The sequence below is a fragment of the Prionailurus viverrinus genome, chromosome E1 (assembly GCF_022837055.1).
Source record: "Prionailurus viverrinus isolate Anna chromosome E1, UM_Priviv_1.0, whole genome shotgun sequence".
Lineage (NCBI taxonomy): Eukaryota > Metazoa > Chordata > Mammalia > Carnivora > Felidae > Prionailurus > Prionailurus viverrinus.
The window spans coordinates 2,406,339-2,430,134 of record NC_062574.1 but is presented as its reverse complement, the minus strand read 5'-3'; the positions used below and the strand labels follow the sequence as shown (position 1 = coordinate 2,430,134).

General features: G+C 58.6%; 1 protein-coding gene across 1 annotated transcript; it reads right to left on the bottom strand.

The window, feature by feature from the left end:
* Nucleotides 1-311: 311 nt before the first annotated feature.
* On the bottom strand, nucleotides 312-22,944 carry POLR2A (RNA polymerase II subunit A). Its single transcript, XM_047833520.1, is given in 34 exon segments — nucleotides 312-1,890; nucleotides 1,995-2,144; nucleotides 2,284-2,397; nucleotides 2,484-2,670; nucleotides 2,861-3,064; nucleotides 3,246-3,428; nucleotides 3,523-3,627; nucleotides 4,503-4,603; nucleotides 4,852-5,098; nucleotides 5,236-5,460; nucleotides 7,144-7,349; nucleotides 7,445-7,550; nucleotides 7,643-7,814; nucleotides 8,195-8,378; nucleotides 8,876-8,962; nucleotides 8,965-9,097; nucleotides 9,224-9,252; nucleotides 9,255-9,327; nucleotides 9,329-9,427; nucleotides 9,536-9,630; nucleotides 9,798-9,858; nucleotides 9,860-9,967; nucleotides 10,106-10,315; nucleotides 10,912-11,122; nucleotides 11,221-11,345; nucleotides 11,826-11,918; nucleotides 11,920-11,959; nucleotides 12,096-12,316; nucleotides 12,421-12,582; nucleotides 12,829-13,110; nucleotides 13,230-13,403; nucleotides 13,530-13,666; nucleotides 13,783-13,915; nucleotides 22,438-22,944. Coding segments are annotated over 34 exon segments (5,907 nt in total). The 5' UTR covers nucleotides 22,531-22,944; the 3' UTR covers nucleotides 312-733.
* Nucleotides 22,945-23,796: the final 852 nt, after the last annotated feature.

Sequence of the window (23,796 nt, the reverse complement as noted above, 5' to 3'; positions counted from 1 at the left end):
GCAAGACGTTTTCTGCTTCTGTGGCGCGTACGTTGCCGCACTTGTCCAAACTCCGGACCGGGAGAGGCAGACGGGTTAAAAAGCTGTCATGTGGAACACGCTTTAAGCTAAGGCAAGGGCCCGACCTGCTCGCCCAGCAAGCTGGTAAAAAGCACCACGGAGCACGTGGTGGTATTTGTTCAGAGAATACGTGTACCCTCGGGGGGCGTCTCCCCGCCTCTTCCCGGCCTGGGCAGGGGTCCCCACACTCAGCAGCAGCCCAGGCGAGTGGGCCAGACACAGCTGCTCCCAGTAAAGCACTCAACGTCACGTTTTTGGCCAAAATTAGTAAACTTTATTTGAACTTCAAAAAAATAAAATAACAGACGAAAGGCAGCTTTAGCTTTGTTCTTCCATAGGATCAGATAGAATGACCCAAAGCAGGAACTACCCCTAAGAAGTTAAAATACCCTTTACCCCCAATCAAGCCACAGGCAAGGAGGGATCCTCAATTCGGGGACGGGCCCGGGGTGGGTGGGGTAGGAAGACCACCAGAGCCAGGCGAGTGGATTCTGAGACAGCACAAGTGGAGAACGAGACAAGAAGCCCCAGCGGAAACAGAACCAGAACGTCAACGAGGAACTTTGTCACAAGAACTATGTACAAGGGAGGCGGGCCGGGGGCCTGCGCCTCGTGAGGGCACCCCCCGGGCTGCCCTTCGCCCTGGCCGATGGCCGCTGCGCCCCGGTCACCCTCAGTTCTCCTCATCACTGTCGTCTGGGCTGATGGCCGGGCTGGTGAGGCTGTAGGTGGGGCTGGTGGGCGAGTAGCCGGGGGAGGTGGGCGAGTAGGTGGAGCCTTTGGGGGAGGTGGGCGAGTAGGTGGGGCTGGTGGGCGAGTACTTGGGGGAGGTGGGCGAGTAGGTGGGGCTGGTAGGCGAGTACTTGGGGGAGGTTGGGGTATAGACCGGAGAGGTTGGCGAGTAAGTAGGAGACGTTGGGGAATATTTTGGGGTGGTGGGTGAGTAGGTGGGGCTGGTGGGTGAGTACTTGGGGGAGGTGGGTGAGTACTTGGGGCTGGTGGGTGAGTACTTGGGGGAGGTCGGGGTGTACTCCGGGGAACTGGGGCTGTAAGAGGGACTGGTGGGGGTATACTTCGGCGAGGTGGGGCTATAGCTGGGGGAGCTGGGGCTGTAGCTGGGGGAGCTCGGGGTGTAGGTCGGAGACTGCGGTGTGTATCGTGGGCTTGACGGGGAGTAGCTGGGCGAGGTCGGGGAGTAGCTGGGTGAAGTCGGAGAGTAGCTGGGAGAGGTTGGGCTGTAGTTAGGGCTTGTCGGTGTGTAGTTGGGGCTCGTCGGGGAGTAGCTGGGTGATGTTGGGCTGTAGCTGGGGGACGTTGGGGTATAATTGGGACTGGTCGGAGAGTAGTTAGGGCTGGTCGGGGAGTAGCTCGGGGATGTTGGGGAGTAGCTGGGGGATGTGGGAGAGTAGCTGGGGGATGTGGGGGAGTAGCTGGGGGATGTGGGGGAGTAGCTGGGAGAGGTCGGGGAGTAGCTGGGAGAGGTCGGGGAGTAGCTGGGAGAAGTGGGAGAGTAGCTGGGAGAGGTCGGAGAGTAGCTGGGAGAGGTGGGAGAGTAGCTCGGGGAAGTGGGAGAGTAGCTGGGAGAGGTCGGGGAGTAGCTGGGAGAAGTCGGGGAGTAGCTGGGAGACGTGGGAGAGTAGCTGGGGGAGGTTGGGGAGTAGCTGGGTGACGTGGGGCTGTAGTTAGGACTGGTGGGAGAGTAGGACGGAGAGGTCGGGGAGTAGGAGGGCGAGGTCGGGGAGTAGGAGGGGCTCTGGGGTGTGTAGCCCCCGGGGGAGCGAGGCTCGTAGGCAGGAGACGTGGGTGAGTAGCTAGGAGACATGGCACCACCTGGAGGAGAAAAGCCGAGAGGAGCCACGTGAGGGAGAGTCACCCGGAGGGAAGGACCGGGACGAAATGAACTTGGCCCCCACAGACGGACAGGGCCTGCTCACCTGGTGAGGGGATGTAGGGGCTCGAGGGGCCCGGGGAGCCCGGCGAGCCTGGCGTGGGGGACCACGCAGGGGAGTAGCCTGGACTGAAGCCGCTGGCATCCGAAGCAGCACTAGGGGAGAAGCCAGCCGCCCCTGGGGTCATCCCACTTCCTGTGGAGTGACAGACAGAGGAAACAGGCATTAAAACCAGAGCTGGAGCCCCCCCCCCCCCAACGCCTTCCGACACGGAGACTCCTCACCCTCCTGTGACCCCCCCCAGGGGGCCCCTCTGCCAGCCGGGGTCACTCACCAACACTGGGAGACCAGGCGCCATAGGCCGGAGTGGCACCCTGGTTCCAGGGAGTCATGGCCGGAGAAATCCCTCCCATGGGACTGGGCGCTGAGCCGAAGAACATGCCAGTGGCTGTGCGAGGAGGATGCGCAGGGACTGGTGAGCACGGCGTCTGGGGACCGGCCTGTCCCCCCCGCCCCCCGCCCCCCCCTACTCACGTCCGGCGGCCCCCAGGCCGGGGATGTTGGTGGGGATCTCCATGCCGTACTTGCACTTCTCCGCGTCGAGCAGGAGGTCGAAGCAGCCGGTGCCGGCCGGAGCGAGCTGGCCCAGCATGATGTTCTCAGACACCCCCTTCATGGGGTCGCTCTCTCCGTGCGCGGCCGCTTCCATGAGCACATCCACCTGAACGGCCGGAGGACGGGGCCCCCGTGAGACCCGCCACTCCCAATGCTCCGCGGCCGCTCCGCCCCCGGCGCACACATCCGCCCGACGGGGCAAGGGCGGCGGCCACGCCTCCCCTCTTCCCACGGCGCTCCCTCCTCCTGCCCCCCCCCCCCCCCCCCCGTCCGCCCCTGCTCCGTTCCGCCATTACCGTTTCCTCAAAGGAGCATTTCATGAGAGGTCCCGTATCTTGGCGGTTAACCCCGTGTCGCGTGATGGCCATCAAGTGGCCACGACAGGTCATGGTATCACACAGGAGAGCCAAGTGGCGGTAATTGACGTAGGAACCGTCAAAGGAGATGACGTGGTAGAGCTCTCGCTCCAAGGCCTTCCGCACGGCTTCGATGCCCAGCACCTGGCACGGGGTTGGGGGTGAAGGGTCAAGACCGAGTGACCGTGCTCTCCTCTTGCCCCCCGCCCCCCGCCCGGAGGAACAGTCGGGAGTCGGTGCGGCCCAGACCCAACAGTGCACTCGGGCACGGATAACCCTGAGCGAGGAGATGCGGTGCGGGAGCTTCCGGGCTCGAGCGGCTCACCGTGAAGATCTCCACGATGTCGTTGGACGTGGTGCGCACAGGGTCCACGTCCTTCTCACTCAGCACCCGCATCAGGCTCACGCCGTCGGTCTCCAGGATCCACTCCTGCAGGGCCTTGAATTCTCCGTCCTCCGTGATGATGATCTTCTTCTTGTTGTCCGTCTGCGGCAGGTGCATGTACACCTGCGGGGACGGCGTGAGCTCACTGGGGGCGGGGGCGGGGGGCGGGGGGTAGGGCGGGAGCTCACTGGGGGCGGGACGGGGCGGGAGGGCTGACCTTGCTGATCTGCTCAATGCCCTGCAGGGTCATGTCCGTCAGCATGTTGGACTCGATGCAGCGCAGGAAAACGTCGTCGTCCATCTTGTCCACCACCTCTTCTTCCTGTGCCAAGAGCGAAGCCAGAGTCTCGGAACCCTCATCGCGCCCTGGGCTCACTCACGCCCAACCCCAGCGCCCCCAGGGAACCCACAAGTCGAGTCAGGTGCCGGACCCTGCCCCCCTCCGTCCCACTGAGTTCCCTTTTATCGTGTTTTTACGATCCTAGTAAGAGAAACCTAAGGAAAAGCACCCACACTCCACCCTCCTAACACAATTTCCGTGTGTGTGTGTGTGTGTGTGTGTGTGCGTGCATCTGTGCACACACGGCCCCAGGACTGTAACTGCACAAGCAGCACCACCCCCTGCCTTAATGGCACTCACTACTTGCCCAGGCCGCTACTTCCTGGACAAATGAGCTCGTTCACGGAGATCTAGAGCATAAGATGTCGAGACACGTCAAAATCCTGGAGTCTACTCTCTGACAGTTCGACAGTAAGTTCTGAGTTTTTGTCATTAATACACCAGGCACCCCACATGCTGAACAGTATTTTCGGAGCGGTGCTCAGGAGGGAAGTCACCGGTCCAACGTTTCCTTGGGTCTTGTGATGCCCGCTGGCATGCCACTTTCCACGGGACACGGCAATTTTGCTGTCAACCTGCCCCTGGCTCTGCCCTCATGCAGGAGCCTCCCGGGAGGAAAGCCCAGTGACTCCCCTGCTTCGACACCATCTGTTTTTTCGACAGGGCCGCTGCCCCGGTTTTCCAAGGCTCCTGCGGCTAAAAGTCTGGGAATCCCTGCTACTCCCCCACTCCCCATCCCTACGGCAGGCAGCCGGCGTGCCTGGTCCCTCAACGCTTCCATCGGGACTTCTCCGGCCCGAACGAGGCTTCACAGCCTTCCACACCCGACGCTGCCGATCCCCTAGGGCGTCCGTTACCTCCTGCATCTTGTTCTCGTCGCTGTTCATGATGCGGATCCGCAGCACCAGCTTCTCCGCGTTATCATCGTTAAAGATGCAATTCAAGTCATCGCCAAAACCTGGTGGGGAGCAAGAACTGTGAGAAAGACGGCCGCGACCACACCTCGCAGTCACTGTTCATCCACAGCTCTCCCAGATGGGGCTCCTTCTGGCTTCTCCTCCCTCTCACAGAACCGTCTAGAAGGGGGGAAACACTGAGCACAGAAGGCAGAGAGGGAGGGTGGCTCGCTGGGGATGGGCGGGCGGTGACGTGACAGACGGGGAGCCCAGGCAGGACCCCGAGCCGGGCCTGCCCCCGCCGCCTCACCAGCATTGATCTTTTCGGCAATCTGCTCCATGGTCAGCTTCCGGTCAGTCATGTGCTTCCGGTCCAGCTCCACCCGCAAAAGCCAGGGGGAGATTCGGGCCACGTCAAAGTCAGGCATCTCATAGTAGACGTTCACCCACTCCTGGTCCTCGGCCACCACTGTGCTCTGGGGGTTGGGGTCGTAGTAGATGGCTGTGTTGGCGGTCACCTTCCTCAACGTCGTATGCTCCAGGCGGCACAGAATGTCCTGGGACGAAGAGGGATTGATGACACGGCACGTGGGTGGCTCCAAAGGCCCCTCCAAACCCTCTGTAGAGAGGAGTTATTCCAGGACGAGAGTTCTCCTCTTCATCCTGCCAGGAAGTCCATTGACCCACCCCCTACCTTGGCCCTCTCGGCGTCCCGAGCAGACTGGCCCAGCAGGAAGACCGTGAGTGACGGGGTCTTTGGTTTCTTGGAAATGTTGATCAGCTCCTTGAGTCGCGGCACGCCCAGGGTCACGTTCTTGGCAGACACACCGGCGTAGTGGAAGGTGTTCAAGGTCATCTGGGTGGCGGGTTCTCCAAGGGACTGTGCGGCCAGGGCCCCCACCATCTCCCCGGGATGGGCCTGCGGAGTAAGAAAGGCCAGCATCAGAATCAGCAAAGCCCTCCCTTCTGGCCGAGAACGAGACGCAGTCAGGACGGGGACAGAGGCGTCTGCACGAGGCAGAGACTTAAAGTGGAGTCCCGCGTACCCCTCCCTTCCTCAGTGCCTCAAGTGACACACGTTTGCCCCCAGGGGGTGCACACCCAGAAAAAGGCTCTCCCATCCAAAACCCCCATTTCTAAAGTACGCCAACATTACAGGCTAAACGTTCACTCTATAGCAGTTTTCCGAATAGGAAGCTCCCAATGGTCATCGAGGTTATGAGCACGTAAAATTTAACCGTTCAACGCGAATCATACGGTACGTAGCCTTTTCAGACCGACTTCTTTCGCTTAGATACAAGTTACCGTATCGTCTTCTGATGGCTGGGCCCCTCACGGCTTTCATCACAGAATAATATTCCTTTGTACGGGTTTAGCAGTTTGGTTCACCCATTCGTCAGTGGATGGACTTTCGGCCTGCTTCCACCGCCTGGCTATTAGGAATGATGGGGCCCTGAACACTTGTACTGGGTCTTGTGGACACACACTCCGCCGTCTCTTGGGGACACTCCTAGCGGGACTGCTGGTTCAAACGGGAACTCTGTGTCCCACCTGGAGAGGAGCAGCGGGCCCTGATCCCCAGCGGCGGTCCAGGAGACTTCTGATTCCTCCACATCCGCGCCCGCCGTCCCTTTATTCCCCACTGTAGCCATCCTAAACTCGTGGGGCGTGAACCGGTAGCTCACCGTGGCTTTCACCACCCACAGTTCCTTGACGGCTGAGGACGTCGAGCATCTCTTCACGTGTTTACCGCTCGCTTACGTGAACTCTTCGGGGGAAAGGTCTACTCGAATCCTTTGACATTTTTCTTTTTGTTGCTGACTCTCAATAGTCCTTCGTGTATTTTTCATACACAACCTTATCACGTGTGCGATTTGCAAATGTTTCCTCCTGTTCTGGACTGTCTTCTCATTTTCTTGCTGGTATCCTCGGATACTGGATTTACGTCAAATATATTCGGAAGTACGCCTACAATTATAACGCTTCTCTCTTCCCACTACTCTGTAAAATCCTTAAAGACGGTGATGGTGTGGCGCCTGGCTGGCTCAGTCAGTCAGGCGTCTGACTCTTCATTTCTGCTCAGGTCATGATCTCACAACCATGAATTTGAGCCTCACGGGGGGCTCTGTGCTGACAACGCGGGGTCTGCTTAGGATTCTGTCTCTTCCTCTCTCTGCCCCTCTCCCACTCATGCTCTCTAAATAAATAAAGTTAAAAAAAACAAAAACAAAAACACTGGTAGCATACCTAGTTGCTGTCCTGCTCTCTCCCCGATCCCCTACCTCCACCTAAACTGGAATTCGGCACACGGCAGGCACTCGAAGAAAATAAAGAACAATCCTCCCATTTCATAGTGCAACCACGCAGCTTCTTTCCTGTACAGCTGCCTGTCCTAGAGTGGGCACTCCGTCCCTCCAAGGCCCAGTTTTCGTGTCTGAAACGTGGGGCTCCCAAGTTGCCGGGTGGTCTCGAGACCGCTAAGAACTGGAGCAGCCCCTCCATGAACAAGGGCCATCATCGGCGGGGGGTGGGGGGGCCGCTCTCAGAGCCCAGACGCGTCAGCAGGTCAAAGGAGAAGAGCAAGGCTGAGAACACCACTCACAATGGCTTGGTTGAACTTGGACTCGATCTCTCCGAGCAGCCAGTCGAAGGCCTCCCCGCTGAGCCGGAACTCCTCGGCCATGCGGCGGGAGCACAGCGTGGAGCGCAGGTGGATGTTGAAGAGAAGCGTGGCGTTCTCCTGGGCTTGCCGGCTCAGGGGGTCATCCCCATTCACGATCACCAGCTTCTTGCTCAATTCCTTGACTCCTGGGACGGCCAAAGGAGGTAAAGAAGTTGCAGACCGGGGCCCAGCTCCCTCCTGTCCCCCCGCTCGGCCCGGAGACCCCAGAGCAGCTACTCACCCTCTACGACCTTGATGGGGTGCAGGTCGGAGGGGAGGCGAGGGTTGATGTGGAAGATCTTCTGAGCGTTCCAGATCATGCGCAGCAGGTTGCAGGGGAGGACCACCTGTGGGAGGACGACAGGGAGCGAGGATCGCGAGTGGGCACAGTCTCTCGGGGGCGGCAGCTCGCCAGCCCAGCCTTCCCGCCCACGCGTACCTTGCTGTCGCCGGTTGGGAAGATGACCCTGAGCACCTCCCGATCCTCACGCATCCGCTCAAATTCACGCTCCAGCTCGTTCTGAATGTGCGCGTTGCTCAGCACGTCCTTCACCAGGTCCTCCTGCAGAGTCCGCCGCAGGGCCCTCTCGTTGGTATAATCGAAGCGGAACCTGCACGCGGCGGGAGGCGGCGTCAAGGGGCAGGCGGGCCCAGGGCCTGACCCCTGCCCGGGGCACCGAGGCTCCCGAAGGGGCAAGGTCTGCACAACGGGGCTGTGGAGGCGAGACTCTCGGGCAGGGAAACTGCAAAAAGGACCTGGGGCGGGGCGGCCCGTCTGGGTTTGCTCTGTCGGGTCATCGGGCACGGGCCGGGGCCGGGTCTCAGGTCTGTTCCCCACCCACCCGCTCCCACCACGCGGCGTCCGTCACCCGGGTGGGCGCGGGGCTCTGGGGGATCGGGCTGCCTGCGAGGCACAGTCCAGGCGAGCAGTCTGTGTGCAGGGAGGGGGGGGCCCCCAGGAGGCGAGAACCACCCCCTGCCTCCTCCTCACTTCTTCTCAAAAGCCTTGTTGGACGGCTTGAGGGTGGCCAGGTTCTGGAACTCGACGCTCTCGCCGGCCAGGCCGTCCTCGCCGTAGCGGAGCTGCACCACCTGGTTGATGGAGTTGCGCACGGTGGCGTCGTACTTCACCATCACCGACTCCATGGACTTGATGAGCCGCCGCTGGATGTACCCTGCGAGGAGGTCACCGGGGCCTCACCACGGGCCGCAGGGCAATGAGGCGAACACGTGGCCTGAAGAGCCTCTCTCAGAGCGAGCCCTGCCGGCGGCCCGAGGGCCTTAGCCCACCCGAACCTCAGAGGGGGCAGCCGGTAGCCCCCTGGTCCCCGAGGCCTCTCCGTGAAAGCCGAGCCTACCACCGACCGGAACCGGGCCCAGAAGAGTCCCTTAGCAACCAGCCACCGGACGGGGCCCAGAAGAGTGCCCTAGGAACCAGCCCCTGCGTCACAGTGCACGACAGAGACCCCGAGCTCCTCCCCTGCACATGAAGGCTGCAGGGCCGTCACACGGGGGCGGCTCCCTGGCTGTGGCTGTCGTTCCCCCCACGAGGGACAAACCACATGTCCGGGAGAATGCCTACCCCTCCCTCCACGCCCTGCACCCGCCCCCTCCCCCCCCTCCCCCCCCCCCCCCCCCCCCCGGCCGATACGCACGGGCCCGAAGGCCTCACCAGTCTCAGCTGTCTTGACAGCGGTGTCGATGAGTCCCTCGCGACCCCCCATGGCATGGAAGAAGAACTCGGTGGGCGTGAGGCCGCCAGGTAGGAGTTCTCCACGAAGCCTCGGCTCTCGGGCCCGTAGTCGTCCTTGATGAAGTGGGGCAGGGTCCGGTGCTTGAAGCCGAACGGGATCCGCTTGCCCTCTACGTTCTGCTGCCCGACGACGGCGATGACCTGGGAAGTGAGAGGCGGGGTGCACCCGGCGCCCTCTGCACCAGGAGCGGGGGCTCCCAGCACTACCCCCTCCGCCGCTCCCAGCCCTTCTCTGCGGCCCAGATCTGGAAAGACAGGGCTCCCCACCTGGGAGATGTTGATCTTGGAACCTTTGGCCCGGACACGACCATAGACTTGAAGTTGTTGTATTCAGACAGGGACTTCTGGGCGGAGGAGCCGGTCTTGTCTCGGGGCGTCGTTGAGAATGCGGTTCACCTGGTTCTCAAACGTCTGCCGCAGGGTATTCCCCGGGGTGGGCTCCAGCTCGTTGTTATGAGCCTTCTCGATGACCTGGGTACGTGGGCGGGGGCAGACCTCAGTGGCGTCCTACTCCCCATCCCTCACACCCGCTGGGCTCTCGCGGACGTCACGTTCAAAGTCTCTGAGTGTTCTGCCCACCTCTATCACATCCTGCTTGGCCTTCTTGATCGTGTTCTGGATGTCCTGGTAAGTTTTAGAGTCCGCAATGGAGTCCCCGATGCCAATGGTATGACCTAGGGAGAAGGAGAAGCATCACACCCTCTGGGGGCTCCCCAAAGACCTGGGATGGATCACAGCCAAGAGAGTGCCAAACCCAAGCAGGGAAGAGAAAAGGCTGGAGAAGAGCAGTAAAAAGACGGAGTAAAGATTCAAAGCAGGTTTGCTAGAGCCTTCTACTCACCCTCGATGAGCAGCCAGTTGTTAATGACGGTCTGAATGTTGGAGTAGAAGAGGCGAGTGATGTTCGTGACCCATCTCCAGGTACGAGATGTGGACCAGCGAGCCGGCAGACGTGCCCAGGGACTTCTTACACAAGATGCCCATGATCAGCTCCCCGTTCTCCACCACCACCTGTGCACAAATCACCCTCTCAAGGCCCCTGCAGTGGCTCCCCTGGAAATCCCATGGATTTCAGCAGAAGGCCAAGAGGCAAGGTGGCGGCCAGGTCCGAATGCCGTTCCCACACACGCAGAGACCGGGTCCTCCTACCTTGGTGTCCCCGGGAGAGATGTGCTTGTAGGGACCACTGTCCTCATCGTCGGGATGGGTGCTGTGGGTGCGGATGCAGTTGATGTGGCCCGGTATGATGAGGGAGAAGATCTGCTTGCCCGTCCACAGGGGACGGGGCTTCAGAATGGCTGGCTGTGGGACCTTCCCGTCCCACGTGGACAGGAACATCAGGAGGTTCATCACCTCACCCTGGGAGGGAAGAGCAGGCCAACAGACTTCAGAACCGCAGGCCCCGCTCTTGGGAATGTCACCTGCCCAAGGGTGACAGCCAGATTCTAGAGGCAGAGAGATGCCAGGAAGTGTTTTCCAAAATTTTAATTGAAAATACAACAGCTAGATTTTGGGTTTTTCTTCTTTTAAACAAAAAGTACAAATTACTTTAAATAATTAGGAAGTAACCGGGGCGCCCGGGTGGCTGTCAGTTGTGTCCAACTTCGGCTCAGGTCGTGACCTCGCGGTTCATGAGTTTGAGCCCCGTGTCGGGCTCGAGGCTGTCAGGGTGGAGCCCTGCCTCGGCTCCTCCGGCTCCTCCTCTCTCTGCCCCTCCCCACTCATGCTCTCTCGCTCTCAAAAATAAACGAGCAAAAAACGAATTGAACAGCGAGCTAAAGTGGTAAACGTTTCGGCCCGTGATCCGCCTGACCCCATCTTCCTTCTGCCTCACATGCAGGTCCGTGTGACGCGAGTCAAGGCAAGAGTCCTGACTCTCCCTCCCAACCATCCCCTCGCCGCCCTGGGGCCCCTCTGCCCGTCCCAAGTCGGGCTCCCTCCCCAGGGGCACACACCCGCTCCAAGAAGACGTCTCTCTTTGTGAATTTGCGCACTGCGGTGAGCGTGTCCTGCACGATGCCCATGACGGGGCGATTGCTCTGGGGGGTGACAATCATGCGTGGCACCATGGCGAGCTCCTGGATCTCCGCCCGGGTCTCCAGAGACTGCGGCAGGTGCAAGTTCATCTCGTCCCCGTCAAAATCAGCATTGTACGGAGTGGTCACGCTGCGGTGACAGACGGAAGCCGGGGTCAGGAAGACGCCTGCAGGGAGGCGTCAGGGAGCAGCCCGGCCCCGCCTGCCTCCCTCAGCCAGGGCGCTGACCTCAGATTCAAGCGGAAAGTCGACCAGGGCAGGATGCGGACCCGATGCCCCATCATGGACATTTTGTGCAAAGTCGGCTGCCGGTTGAAGATAACAATGTCTCCGTCGCACATGTGCCGCTCCACCTGTCGGAGGAAGTGTGGACAGGTCTTAGGGGAGGCGCTGTGAATGGGAGGACAGGACCGTGGGCCTGAAATGCTCTACACGTGGAAACAGACGACACTGTGGGGTTAATTTCACACGGAACACGTGTCAACCACGAGCTTCGGGCCAGGTTATCAGCGATGCCAAGGCACAGTTATCCACCAGCCTCAGGGAACTCGGCTGTGAGAGAAAGCCCAGAGACCCTGGACACGAAGCCTCCTGTTCTGTTCCTCCCCTGGATCTCCCTTCCCTGCCACATACACCCCTCGTGCTGCGCTTGGGTTTATGCGACCCCCACCCCAGATGCCCACGGCCAGCAGCTCTGGCTCCACTAGGAGGCGGCAGTCTCAGAGTCTCCACGCGCCTGGACCCTAACCAAGAGGACAGGATCCCCCCGCCCCCAGGGCCCCCTGCCAGAGAGCTTCCTGCTCAGGGGACAGAGGCCCTGGCCTGTCACGTGCCTTGTAGCCGGTCTGCAGGTGAAGGTCACTGGGCTTGGGGTGGAAACGCAGGTCGATACGATCGCCGTTGTCCCGGATGATGTACTTGGCGCCCCGGGTACTGGCTGTTCCCCCTGCGCACCAGCTCCTGAAGTCTGAGGAGGACAGAGGCACGATGAACACGCGCCTCCCAGGAGCCCCCGCTGCCTCACTCAGCCGGAGCTCTCGGTGCGGGCCCACTCCCCTCGTGTGTCCGCAGCCCTCCCGGCGGGGTCCCGGCGCAGAGCCCACCTGTCGATGTTGAAGGGCGTGACGATCTCCGCAAAAGTCATGTTGGCAGCGATGGAGCGGGGCACGCCGACCTGGTCGATGGAGAGGTTGGGGTCGGGGGTGATGACGGTGCGGGCCGAGAAGTCCACTCGCTTGCCCATCAGGTTCCCCCGGACCCGGCCTTCCTTGCCCTTCAGCCGCTGCTTCAGGGACTTGAGGGGGCGTCCGGACTTCTGCATGGCCTGCGAGGACACACGGCGAGGCGGCCGCGGTCAGCGCGGCCCCTCCTCCGGGGCAGGGGCGCAGGGGCGCAGGGGCGCAGGGCAGGCGGGGCGTGCGGACTCACGCGGGGCAGGCCGGGCAGCTCGTTGTCCACCATGGTGGCCACATGGAACTGGAGGAGCTTCACGTCCTCGGCGATGACGTGTGCCGCCGCGCCGTTCTGCTCGTTCCGCCGCAGCTGGTTGTTGATCTTCACGATGTCGGCCAGCTTGTGCGTCAGGTCGTCCTGCGGCGGAAGTCGGCGTCCTCACCGCCAGGCGCTCGGGGTCTCCCTCGCCCCCGGGCGGGCGGGCCCTGCCCATCCCTCCTCTCCCGGGCGCAGAGGCACCTCTGCGACCGTCACCGCAGTAAGGGCCTCGTTGAAAGGCGCGCGGCTAGCAGGCGGCGGTCACCCCTGCACGCCCGCACCCGCGCTGTTCCCTGCCCCCCCCCCATCCCACCCCCGGACAGGCAGGGTCCCCGGGCCGCCGACCTGGTTGCGGGCAGAGCCCTGCATCACGACGGCGGGCCGCACGGACAGCGGGGGCACGGGCAGCACCGTAACGATCATCCACTCGGGCCGCGCGAAGCGGGGCTCCATGCCCAGCACGAAACACTCCTCGTCGGAGATGCGCTTGAAGATCTCGTGCACGCGCTCGGGACTCAGCAGGATCTTCTTCTCCTGCGAGTCCTCGTTGACGTGCTTCCACTCGGCATACAGCTCGAGGCCGGAGCGCCGGATCCTGGGCTGGTACCGCCCGCAGCCACCGTGGCCCTTCCAGACAGAGGGGGGCCGTCAGAGCCGGGAGGTGCCGGCGCCTCTGTGCCCTCCCGGTGTCTTCTGCCGCGCCCCCCCCACCCCCCACCCCGCGCGGCGTCCCCGACGGCCGCTACCTTCTCCTTGGCCAGGTCCTCGTCGCCCTCCGGCTGCTCCACACCGAACTTATTGTCCATCTCCTCTCCGCCCTCGCAGATGTTCTTGCCCTTGCACAGGTCGTACACGTGTGTGAGCCGCTTCTTGGGCTGCCCCTTGGACTTGGCCAGAATGTCCTTGATCTTTGGGTTGTTCTGGGGACACGGCAGAGCAGGGTCGGTTGGGCCTGCTCCTTGGCCCCCCCAGGCATCCCCTCCCCTGGGGCCGGGGCCGGGGCCGGGGCCGCCCCCCCGCCCCCCCCCCCCCCCGCCCCCACTCACAGAGTCCACGAGAAGTTTGGAGCAAAAGAAGCAGACACAGCGCAGAACTTTCATCGTCTTCACCAGGAAGCCCACGTGAAACACAGGTTTGGCCAGCTCGATGTGGCCAAAGTGGCCAGGGCACTCTGTCATGTTTCCTGTGGGGACACACACCTCAGAGACCAGGTCCCCAGGTGTCCACCCTCAGGCCGGGGTCCAAGGAGCCCAGCCTCCTGCTCCCTTTGGGGCGCCGCGCCAGCCTCCCCGCACTCACCTGCACAGGTCTGGCAGCGGCCAGTCCGCTCGATCACCCCCTGCCTTGGATCCATCAGCCCCCCAAGCTTGGGGCGGCCTCCCTCAGTCGTCTCGGGGTATTTGATACCCCCCTCGGTCACGGACATTCGTTTCTACAGAGAAAAAGACCAATAACAACTAAATAGGATTCCTACTTTCCAGCTTTCGTATGCTAAGGCCTCGAAGAACCCCAACTACCCAGAGCAGAGAGAGCCGGGTATAGCCCGGGGTGAGGGGAACAGGGCATCAGTGTGTGTGCTCCTCTGCGAGTGACAGAGCCAGAGTATCGGGGTCCCAGCCACTGCCAGAGTGGGAGGGGGCGCTCACACTAGCGGGCCGTGGACCCCAGCCCCCAGAGAAGCTGGCTAGCTCTTGGACTCAAGCTCCAGACACCCCTCCAGACCGAATTCCTGGTCTCTGGCATCCACAGGATGCATCCCCAAAGCTGAAAACAAGCCCAGAATCCGAGCCCCTGGCAGGAACCCCTCTGTACGGCACCCCGCCGTGACAGTGCACGTGTCCTGCCCCAAGATGTGGCCTGCCGAATAACCGGCTCTCATCCTTGTCAGCTCCTCCTCCCCAACAAGGGCCTGGCCAGCTCTTCAGAACCCTTCCTCATCAGATGGAGAGCTCGTGGTAAGACGGGAAAGGCAGGTGTGGGAGTGGAAGGTCGGTGAGAATGATCTGGAGAAGTGTACCCAGGCGGGGCCCAGGAGAGGGAGGCAGAACCCGGGGTGGGATGCTGACAGGGGCGGGAGCGGGGGACAGAGGAGTTCAGAGGCCTGTGTGTGTTAGAGAAGAGATCTCTGCCCTGGGCGAGAGGCGGGCTCAGGAAACCTTTACTTTTCACGCCCTGAAAACCAAGGGCTTTGCAATGAGCTGGGTTTGGCCCACTCGACTTCCAGAGCGAACTGAAACCTAACAAAAGCTTTGATCAGCACGTCAACTTCAGGCCGGCACCAACCGCGCTCAGTGCACCTTGTCTGTCTAACCCTAACTGCTCACCTTCCAGGAATGAGGTCCTGTCCTTAGACAGGAGAAACCTGAGGCTGCATGAAGGGACTTGTCCAAGGCCTCTACCTCCAGGAGCCGCCGGAAGTCGGACCCAAGCCTCTGACCCAATCACAGTCCGTCCCGCGGCCCGGTAAGCACCTAAGCTCTGGGGTACAGCTTCTGGGTGGCAAGCACAGCACGGGCTGACTAGTCTTCTCTCCACAGCTGACCGACGGGCACCACAGTCCCATTTTACAGATTACAACACCGAGGGGCCCAAGGACACGGGGCGAGAAAGGAACGGGGCCAGGATCACCTGTGCGTCCTTTCTAGTGCATCGCGCCGAGAAAACGGACAGTGGGTTCTAACTGGCACCACGGGGCGACTCCACCTCCTTCCACTACGGCCACCACCAAGTCCCCGAAACCAGGCCAGACGGACCAAGGAGCTGCACTCTGCCCAAGCCAGCGGAGCCGGCCAGTCTGAGCTTGTGGGCCTGTGACACTCGGCAGGTGGGCCACTTCACCAAGCCTCATATCCTTCCCACCTAAGAGGGGGCACTCAGGTCAGAAGCCAGTACCTGCCCTTCCTCACCCTCAGGCACAAAGTGGCTGAGAGAGCACGGGCTGGGGCCAGAGACCCCTGGTTTGCAATCCTGGCTCCACCATTTACCAACTATGCAACTTCATTTACCTGCTTAAACCCAGCACGTGACAGGTGCTCAGTAAATGACAGCGCTCACGATCTAATCACTCAGCAAGCTCCTAAACGGGTTCTGAATCTCGCCCCTCTTCTCCAAGCCCACAAGCCCTGCCTCAGGTCAGGCCTTTCCTTTGCCGTCTACATCAGAGCATTCCTTCAGTGGGCAGCCTGCCTCTCGTCAATCCGTCCACACACGTGGGGTGCTCCTCTTAAAATGGAAATCTGATCTTTGTACCCTCCTGTCCTCGGAATGACATCCAAGCTCAGTAGGAGTAAGCAGAGCTTACAAAATGGGTTTTATGATGTTTCTACCTTCCTTTCTTTTCCCACCTGGGTAACAGACTCCCCTGTGGTCTCCCCATCTGCCAGCACGCGTGCTGCCCTCCTCATTGTCTTCTGGAAGGTCCTTCCCCATAAGGCAAATTGCTATTTAAAGACCCAGCTCAGGTATTGCTTCTTCCAGAAAGCCTTTCCAGAGCCTCCCCAAGACAGACCGGCACCCCTCCTCTAGGCTTCCATAACCCCTCTCCCACTGCACCTCTCCTAATGCAATCAAATTACCTACTGGGGGGGGGGGGGTCTGTCTTCCCACAGATTATAAGCATCACTCGGCAGACAGCATTTCTCTCTCGTCCTGGATCCCACGGCCCCTAATGAATGTTTGTGAGACGGAACTCCACCGCTCAGGACCCTCCGGTACAGGGAAGTGTGTTCAAAGAACTTGGAAAAAAGACTGGCCCCTGCCAGCCAAGCCCTCGATCCCCTCATAACGGGTCTGACCAGCCATCCTGAGCAGAAACCTAACGGTCTACTGATGTGAGGCTGAGAAGGCTCTGAGCACCCACAACGTTCATCAGGAAGACAAGGCTGGGGTGACTGGATTCCCAGAGCTGGAACCCCTTCAGCTGCATCGTGTCTTGTGAGAAAACCAAAGGCTCTGCTCACCTTGAAGGAAACACAGGAAAGCAGAAGCAGGCCTGACTCTGGCTGCCACAAGGGTCACTAGAGAGCTCAGGGCGATCAAGCTCAAAACTTTGTGGCTTTCTCTGCTCCGAGCCCAAGCCCGCCAAGCCACCCACCTGCAAGGACTATTCTGCTTGCAGGTATTGGGAAGCAGCTGGGGGCTGTCCTGGAATGTTCTGGAATATCTCTCTACCAGAAGGTAACACACTTCATTTTGGATTATATATATACATGACATCAGCCCGCAGCCTTTCATCCAAGCCCTGGTTCTCATGACCTACGTAAGGGGTAGGCTCCTGAGGGGGTGGCTGGTCCCAGAGGGTGGCCCTGAGGTCACAGAACAGAAGCCTGCCACAGAGTCTCAGGAAACACTCATTCTCTTTTCTCTGCCTTTAGAGAAACACACTTGGAGGGGCGCCTGCGTGGCTCAGTCGGTTAGGCATCTGTCTCTTGATCTTGGCTCAGGTCACGATCTCATGGTTTGTGAGATTGAGCCTCACGTCGGGCTGAGCTGACAGTGCAGAGCCTGCTTGGGATATTCTCTCTCTCTCATCTCTCTCCCCCTCCCCAACCTGCATGTGTGCTCTCTCAAAATAGATAAACATGAAAGAAAGAAAGAAAGAAAGAAAGAAAGAAAGAAAGAAAGAAAGAAAGAAAAAGAAAGGAGGGAGGGAGGGAAGGGAGGCAAGGAAGGAAAGAAGGAAGGAAGGAAAGAAGAAAACACTTGTCCTTGGAACTGGGCTTTGGGCCACTTGTACAGATGCGGTACCCACCCTGCCCCCGTGACATCTATGCTCCAACCACAGAGATCTCTCAAAATTCCTTTCCTTCACATGCCCCCTTCCCGGTACACTTCTTTCCGTTCTTTAAGATCCAATCCAATGTCCCCTCTCCGTAATGGTCACTGAGCTGTCCCTGGCCTCATCCACACCCCAAGAGGTGCTCGGCCGCTGTCTTTCCTCGTTTCCTCCCGTCTCTCGCAGTCCTTGAGGGCAAGGATCATGTTGCACAGTGGCCAGCATGTGATAGGGCTCAGCAAGTAGCTGCTGCAAGTACAGGAAGTCCTTCCTTAGATTATAAATAACGTGAGGACGAGAATAAGCTTCTGATCCGCCGACATAACCCACACGTATCAGAATCTATTATTGTTTTAAATCCTAAGTTGGGGTGTAAATAAATAAAGTTATACTCTTCCTGGCAGATGGCCGCTTTTAATGAAAAGGAGCCAATCTCGCCACATGTAACGGAGCACCCGTCTCCCCTGACTTGGTACCGGCTTTGCAGGAAAGTCCCAGTGCCAGCCCTCCTTGCGTCCTCGCCCTCACTCCGCAACATCCAAACCCGCCACAATGGCCGAGAGAGCAGCTCTATCTTACGGCCATTTTTTTTTTAATTTTTTTAACATTTTTATTTATTTTTGAGACAATGAGAGACAGAGCATGAACAGGGGAGGGTCAGAGAGAGGGAGACACAGAATCCGAAACAAGCTCCAGGCTCTGAGCTGTCAGCACAGAGCCCAACGCGGGGCTAGAACTCACAGACTGCGAGATCATGACCTGAGCTGAAGTCGGCCGCTTAACCGACTGAGCCACCCAGGCGCCCCGGCCATTTTTTTTTTTTAAGGTTATTTATTTTGAGACGGAGACAGCGTGAGTAGGGGAGGAGCAAGAGGAGGGGGAGAGAGAATCCTAAGCAGGCTCTGCACCGTCAGCACACAGCCTGATGTGGGGCTCGAACTCACAAAACCGCGAGATCACGACCTGAGCTGAAACCGAGAGTCGGCCGCTTAACCGACTGAGCCACCCAGGCGCCCCGGCCATTTTTTTTTAAGGTTATTTATTTTGAGACGGAGACAGCGTGAGTAGGGGAGGAGCAAGAGGAGGGGGAGAGAGAATCCTAAGCAGGCTCTGCACCGTCAGCACACAGCCTGATGTGGGGCTCGAACTCACAAAACCGCGAGATCACGACCTGAGCTGAAACCGAGAGTCGGACGCTTAACCGACTGAGCGACCCAGGCGCCCCGTCTTACAGCCAATTCTAAGAGCCCTCAGTACCTCGACACACAGCCCTCCTCTTAAATACTACCTGTTCCATAAGAGGTCCCTTGCCCGCCGGTCCTCCTACCCAAAGTGGAGCTGTTATTCCCTCAAACTACAAGAGCACTATATAAACTGCAAGCCATGCAGGGTAAAATCACTTTCCCATAAGCCTGCCCACCAGAGATGACCCCCCCACCCCCGTCCAGTTTTGTGAGCAACTGGCCTGCCACACGCTTTTTAAAATGCAAGTATGCTCCGGGGCACCTGGATGGCTCAGGTCACGATCTCTCAGGTTCGTGCATCTGGCTCTGGGCTGACAGCTCAGAGCCTGGAGCTGCTTCGGATTCTGTGTGTGTGTGTGTGTGTGTGTGTGTGTGTGTGTGTGTGAGAGAGAGAGAGAGAGAGAGAGAGAGAGAGAGAGTGAGTGTGTGTGTGTGTGTGTGTGTGTCTCTGCCCATCCGCCAGTCACGCTGTCTCTCTAAAATGAATAAACCTTAACATTTTTTTAAAATAAAAACATAAAATGCAACTATGTTCCTATTTTTACATAAACAGGGTCTCATTCTGCACACTGTTCAGTAACATTTATCCGATTCCTAAACTTTATTGGTTCCTCGTGCCCTTGGTGTCTCAGTAATTTTCACAGCACTCCCTGGGCCAAGAGAGATCCACTTACTAAGTACCTAAATCCAAACAACTCACTAAACATCTATATCCTACCGACTCAATAGCCATTTGAAACAATACACATAAATTGAGAAAAAGATTCCAATATTTTAGAAAGAAAAATATTTTTATTTCCTAGATAACCACAATTACTTACGACACCTGTTGGGCACGGTACTACTTGGCAGATCTTGGAACCAGATTGGTCAGCACCACCCCGATTTCTTGCTCTACACTGATTTTTTCCCCCTGTATCTATTAGCAGCTGCTAAAAACCCAGCTTCCCAAAGATATGACGTCACTGAAAGGGATCTGGCGCCATCTAACGCTGAAAGGCAGCTACCAGGAACTCCAAATTCCCAAGACATCAGACACATGGAGCTGAGCTCTGGCGCTTCTCCTGAAAATTTAAAACCCCTCACTGGGCCCCTGAGAGTTCGCCGAGGTGGCTCAGCCCAGTTTGGGGAACAGGGAACTCAGCCTAACGGGAAGATCTTTTCTCTTCTAGGAATACACGCCCAGAGTTACTCCCTAAGATTCCTATCAGTAAATATCTAGGCAATTTATAATTTCAAACAATATCCTTGTCAAACGACGTTGTGATAAAAATCCTCCCACACATATCTTTGTGAACTTGGCAATTATTTCATTCTCTCATTCATTTAACGGGCTCTAATTACACACCAGGATTATGTGCTGGGCACGATTTGAGAGGCTGACGTTACAGAGGTGAATACGAGGTCCCTCACAAAATTTACATCCTCCTGAGGGAGCGAGGAACAGAAAAACTAATCCTTTCAGGTTGTGACAGGCTCTGAGGTAAAATAAAGTCAAGACCAAGGGTTAGAGGGGTGCCTGGCTGGCTCAGTCGGTGGAGCACGTAACTCTTGATCTCGGGGTTGTAAATTCGGGCCCCACATTGGGTGTCGAGATTATTTAAAGATAAAAAAAAATGAGAAAGCCAAGAGCCAGGGGTTAGAGAATGCACAGGTCAGGAAAGCACCCCGAAACAATGGGCTATCTGAGCAGAGAACACACGGACAGAAAGGCTGAAGCCTGGGGAGCTGCGGGCAATGCCCTAAGCAGCAGGAGCAGTGAATAATAAAGTCCCCGAGGCAGGAATGAACTCATACTGTTGGAAGAATGGGCACATGGGTGTGGTTAAAGAGCGAAAGAGGAGTCTGGCGAGGAGCTGGAGAGGCAGGCAGGGGGCAGGTAATGCAGGACCCCGCCGGTCAGGGTAAGCCGCTCGGACCCTTCGGAGAGGACTGGGCACAGGGAAGAGCCCGGGGGAAAAAGAGCTCTCTAGCCGCTCTGCGCACCGCAGAGGGAACAGCTAGCAGCCGGGGCTACTGCCCGGAAAGACGAGGGCGGCGCGGACCCTGCCGGTCCAGATGGAGATGGTCACAAATGGCTGGATTCCAGGCCTATTTTGAAAGGCAGAGCCGACAGACTGGCAGATGGACCAAGTGGAAGTTGTGAGAAGGCGAGGAACCAAAGACGGCTTTTGGGTTTCTGGCCCGAGGAAGTGGGTGAATGGTAGAGGCGCCTGGCGAACCGGGCAAGACCCGGGGAGGGGCACGCTCAAGAGGAGAAATTAAAGAGGTTTTCATTTCAGGATATGTTTTTAGAAGCGGTAGGGCCGGAGCAAGGTATGTGCATATTAAACCACATCAACTTGTCAGACGGTCCTCCAAAAAGGCGACACCAGTTTATTAGCCTCCTACCAACAGCGGCTAAGCGTGCTCACTTCCCAGGATTTGGGCGAGCAGAGAACAAGCAGATAAAGAAAAAACACTTCATCTAAATTTGCATGTTTTTATTAGTAAGCTGAATATTTTTTATTGGCCACTTGCCCTACTTCTGTGAACTGTTTGTATCCTTTTTCCGTTTGCCTATCAGGTGTGTGCTTTCCTTACTGGTTTATAAACGTTCCTTGTGTATTAAGAAATCTGACCTGGTCTATCACCGTGCAAATACTGTTTCCCAGTCTGCTTTTTTAGCTGTCCCCGGTGCCTCCGATAAAGAGAAGCACCTCTTATTTTCAAGTAGTGAAACGTGCCCGGCTCTTCCCTGTACATAAAATGCTTAGCTCAGTGCCTATCATGTGCCCCGCCTACAATTCATTCATTCCTATTGAGGGGTTCTGTCCCCGGAATCGGCCCCCACAAGGCTTCTGTATGTCTCTAGGGCTTCCTAGTTTATCTTTCTAGACTTAAACCTTAACTCCACCTGGAATTTCTCTGGAATGGTGCGTTTACGAGGTCCTGACTCCTGACACAACTTCCGATTCACGTGGCTGAGCCCTGTCCTCCAGCAAAACGATCTCCATCCACAAACACAGCCATTCAACTCCATTCTCTCCAGCCCACTGGCTCCCTCCAGTTCCCTCCACAAAGGAGTCCAAGTCACCAGCAGTTCTCCCCCAGAACTCCCCTCCTCCCTGATCTCTCCTGCTTCCCCTCTTAGCCCTCCTCTTCCTCGGCAATGGGTTCTTCACAGGGCAACGGAAGTAGGAGTAGCCCGTTTTGTTTGTTTGTTTAACGTAAACTTGATGTCCCTCTCCTACTTCGAATTCTCCAATGGCTTCCTACGAAAAATAGAATTAAACCCCAGGATTCCTTACCATGATTTCCAACATCTCACCTGGCCTGCCCGGTCGCATGCTTCTCCAGCCCATTTCCACAACTGTCCTCACTCGGCTGAACCCCAGTCACACACGCACAATTCTTTGAAGCCCCTGGGGCCACCCCGAATTCATGCCTCCCTCAGGCCCTTTGCACCTGCTGTTTCCTCTGTCTGAAGAGCTCTTGTCCCCCAATTTGTGGCCTAGACTACTGGCTGCTTCTCTCATCCAGGTAATGTCACCTCCCCAGGCAGGGCCTGTGGACCCTGACACTACCCCATCTACAGGAACTTCACACCTCGTGGCAGCGAGCACCGCTTCACTCCATTCAAAGTACTCGCCGTTAACGCAATCCCCTCGTTCATTCATTTATGTGTTTAGTGTCTGCTCTGCGTCTATCCCACGACAGGCGTTCAATTCATACTTGCAGAAGGGGAGAGGAGAAAAAGATCTGGGGTCCGGCTTCGTATCCAAACTTGAAAAGCCTCCCCCCCCCCACCCCCACCCCCCGAAGTCCTTCTGCATCTACTCCCTCCCGGCTGCGACCAGTCCGCCCCGGCGGCCCGTGCTCCAGGCCCGTCCCCCAGGCCACCGTGGAGCCCCGCCCGCGGCGCGGCAGAGCGCAGAGGGAGGGCAGGCCGCTTACCAGTTCATCCGGACTGAGGACTCCGAACTGCACTCGCTTGATGGTGCGCAGCGGGCATGCGCTGTCCCCGGAGGGGGGGCCACCCCCGTGCATCGCGGAGGCGGGCGCGCTGCGCAGGCGCAAACCTCTCTACAAAAACCCTGCGCCGCCTCCGCCTAGGTGCTCAGACCCCGTCGGGGCGGCCACCGGGAAGGACCTCCCCGAGTTGGGAGGAAAAAGCCGGAGGAGGGAAAGGTGGGGGAGGGAAGAAGGCGGGGAAGTGAAAAGGAGCGAAAGGAGCTCTCCTCCCCCTTTCCGGAGATTTTTCGTCTCCCAAAAAGGAAAAAAAAGAGGGAGGGGGAAAGGAAAAGGTTTCGGGGGGGAGGAAGAAGAAAAAGGGTAACGAATAAATAAGTAACCAGGCTCCTGAACGGCAGAGGTTACGGCAGTTTGTCTCTCCCCCTTCCGGGAGCCGCCTTCTTCTCCAACCGTCCCGGCCGCGCTCTCGGCGCTTCTGAGGAGCGAACTGGCCGAATGACGCCCTTTATAGATTCGCCCCTGCATCCCCGCCCCTTCCTTTCCCGCCCTCCCTTGCGCTACGGGGTCGCCTGCGCCGGCCTGCACGGAGCGCGCGCTCGAGTCGTTGGTCCTCCCTCCCCGGCACCCGGGTTGGGCGGCCTTTTGAAGCGACAAGGGGGAGGGGGACTTTTTTTTTTTTTTTACCCCGCCGCCTCCCCTTTCTGCTTCCCTCCAGGCCGAGATTTACGGTGTGTAGGATCTAGGGGAAATATAGGCCGCTTTTATTCTAGTTTGGACTGTGCTTTCGTCTTCAGCAAAAGTCTCCCCCCCCCTCCCGCTGGAAAATGGTCTGTTCGGCGAATCGGTAATGAAGGAGGCGGGGCCGGTCGGGTCCTCCCCAGAGGGTTCCTGGAGGGGGGGGGGGGGGGCGGCGGGGAGAGCGCTGGGACCGTCCTTGGTCATGAATATGCAGTAACCACACTGAATATGCATGAATCGATCAAGATGGCGAAGCCAATCGCCTGTCCGGAAGTAGCTGATGTTTGTGGAGCGGCCTCCTGGGACGGGTGGGCACCTCCGGGCCTCAAATGGAGCGCCGCCCGGAACTCGGGTCCTGGGTCACCCCTCCCCCCTCCCCCCGGCTCTGAGCCGCTCGAAGAGGCCTGGACTCTGGGCTCGGGGAGCCTTCTCCGGAAGGAGGCTGGCCACTGTCCGGGAGAGATCACGGGACCGCCACAATCCAGGAAAAGCAGATTAGCCACGGGGCGGGACACAGAAGTCCTTCGGGATTCGGGGTCAAGGCATCTGAACGTTAGGACATCCTCCCCCTTCCAGAATATTTCAGAAATAAGACTGGGGGGG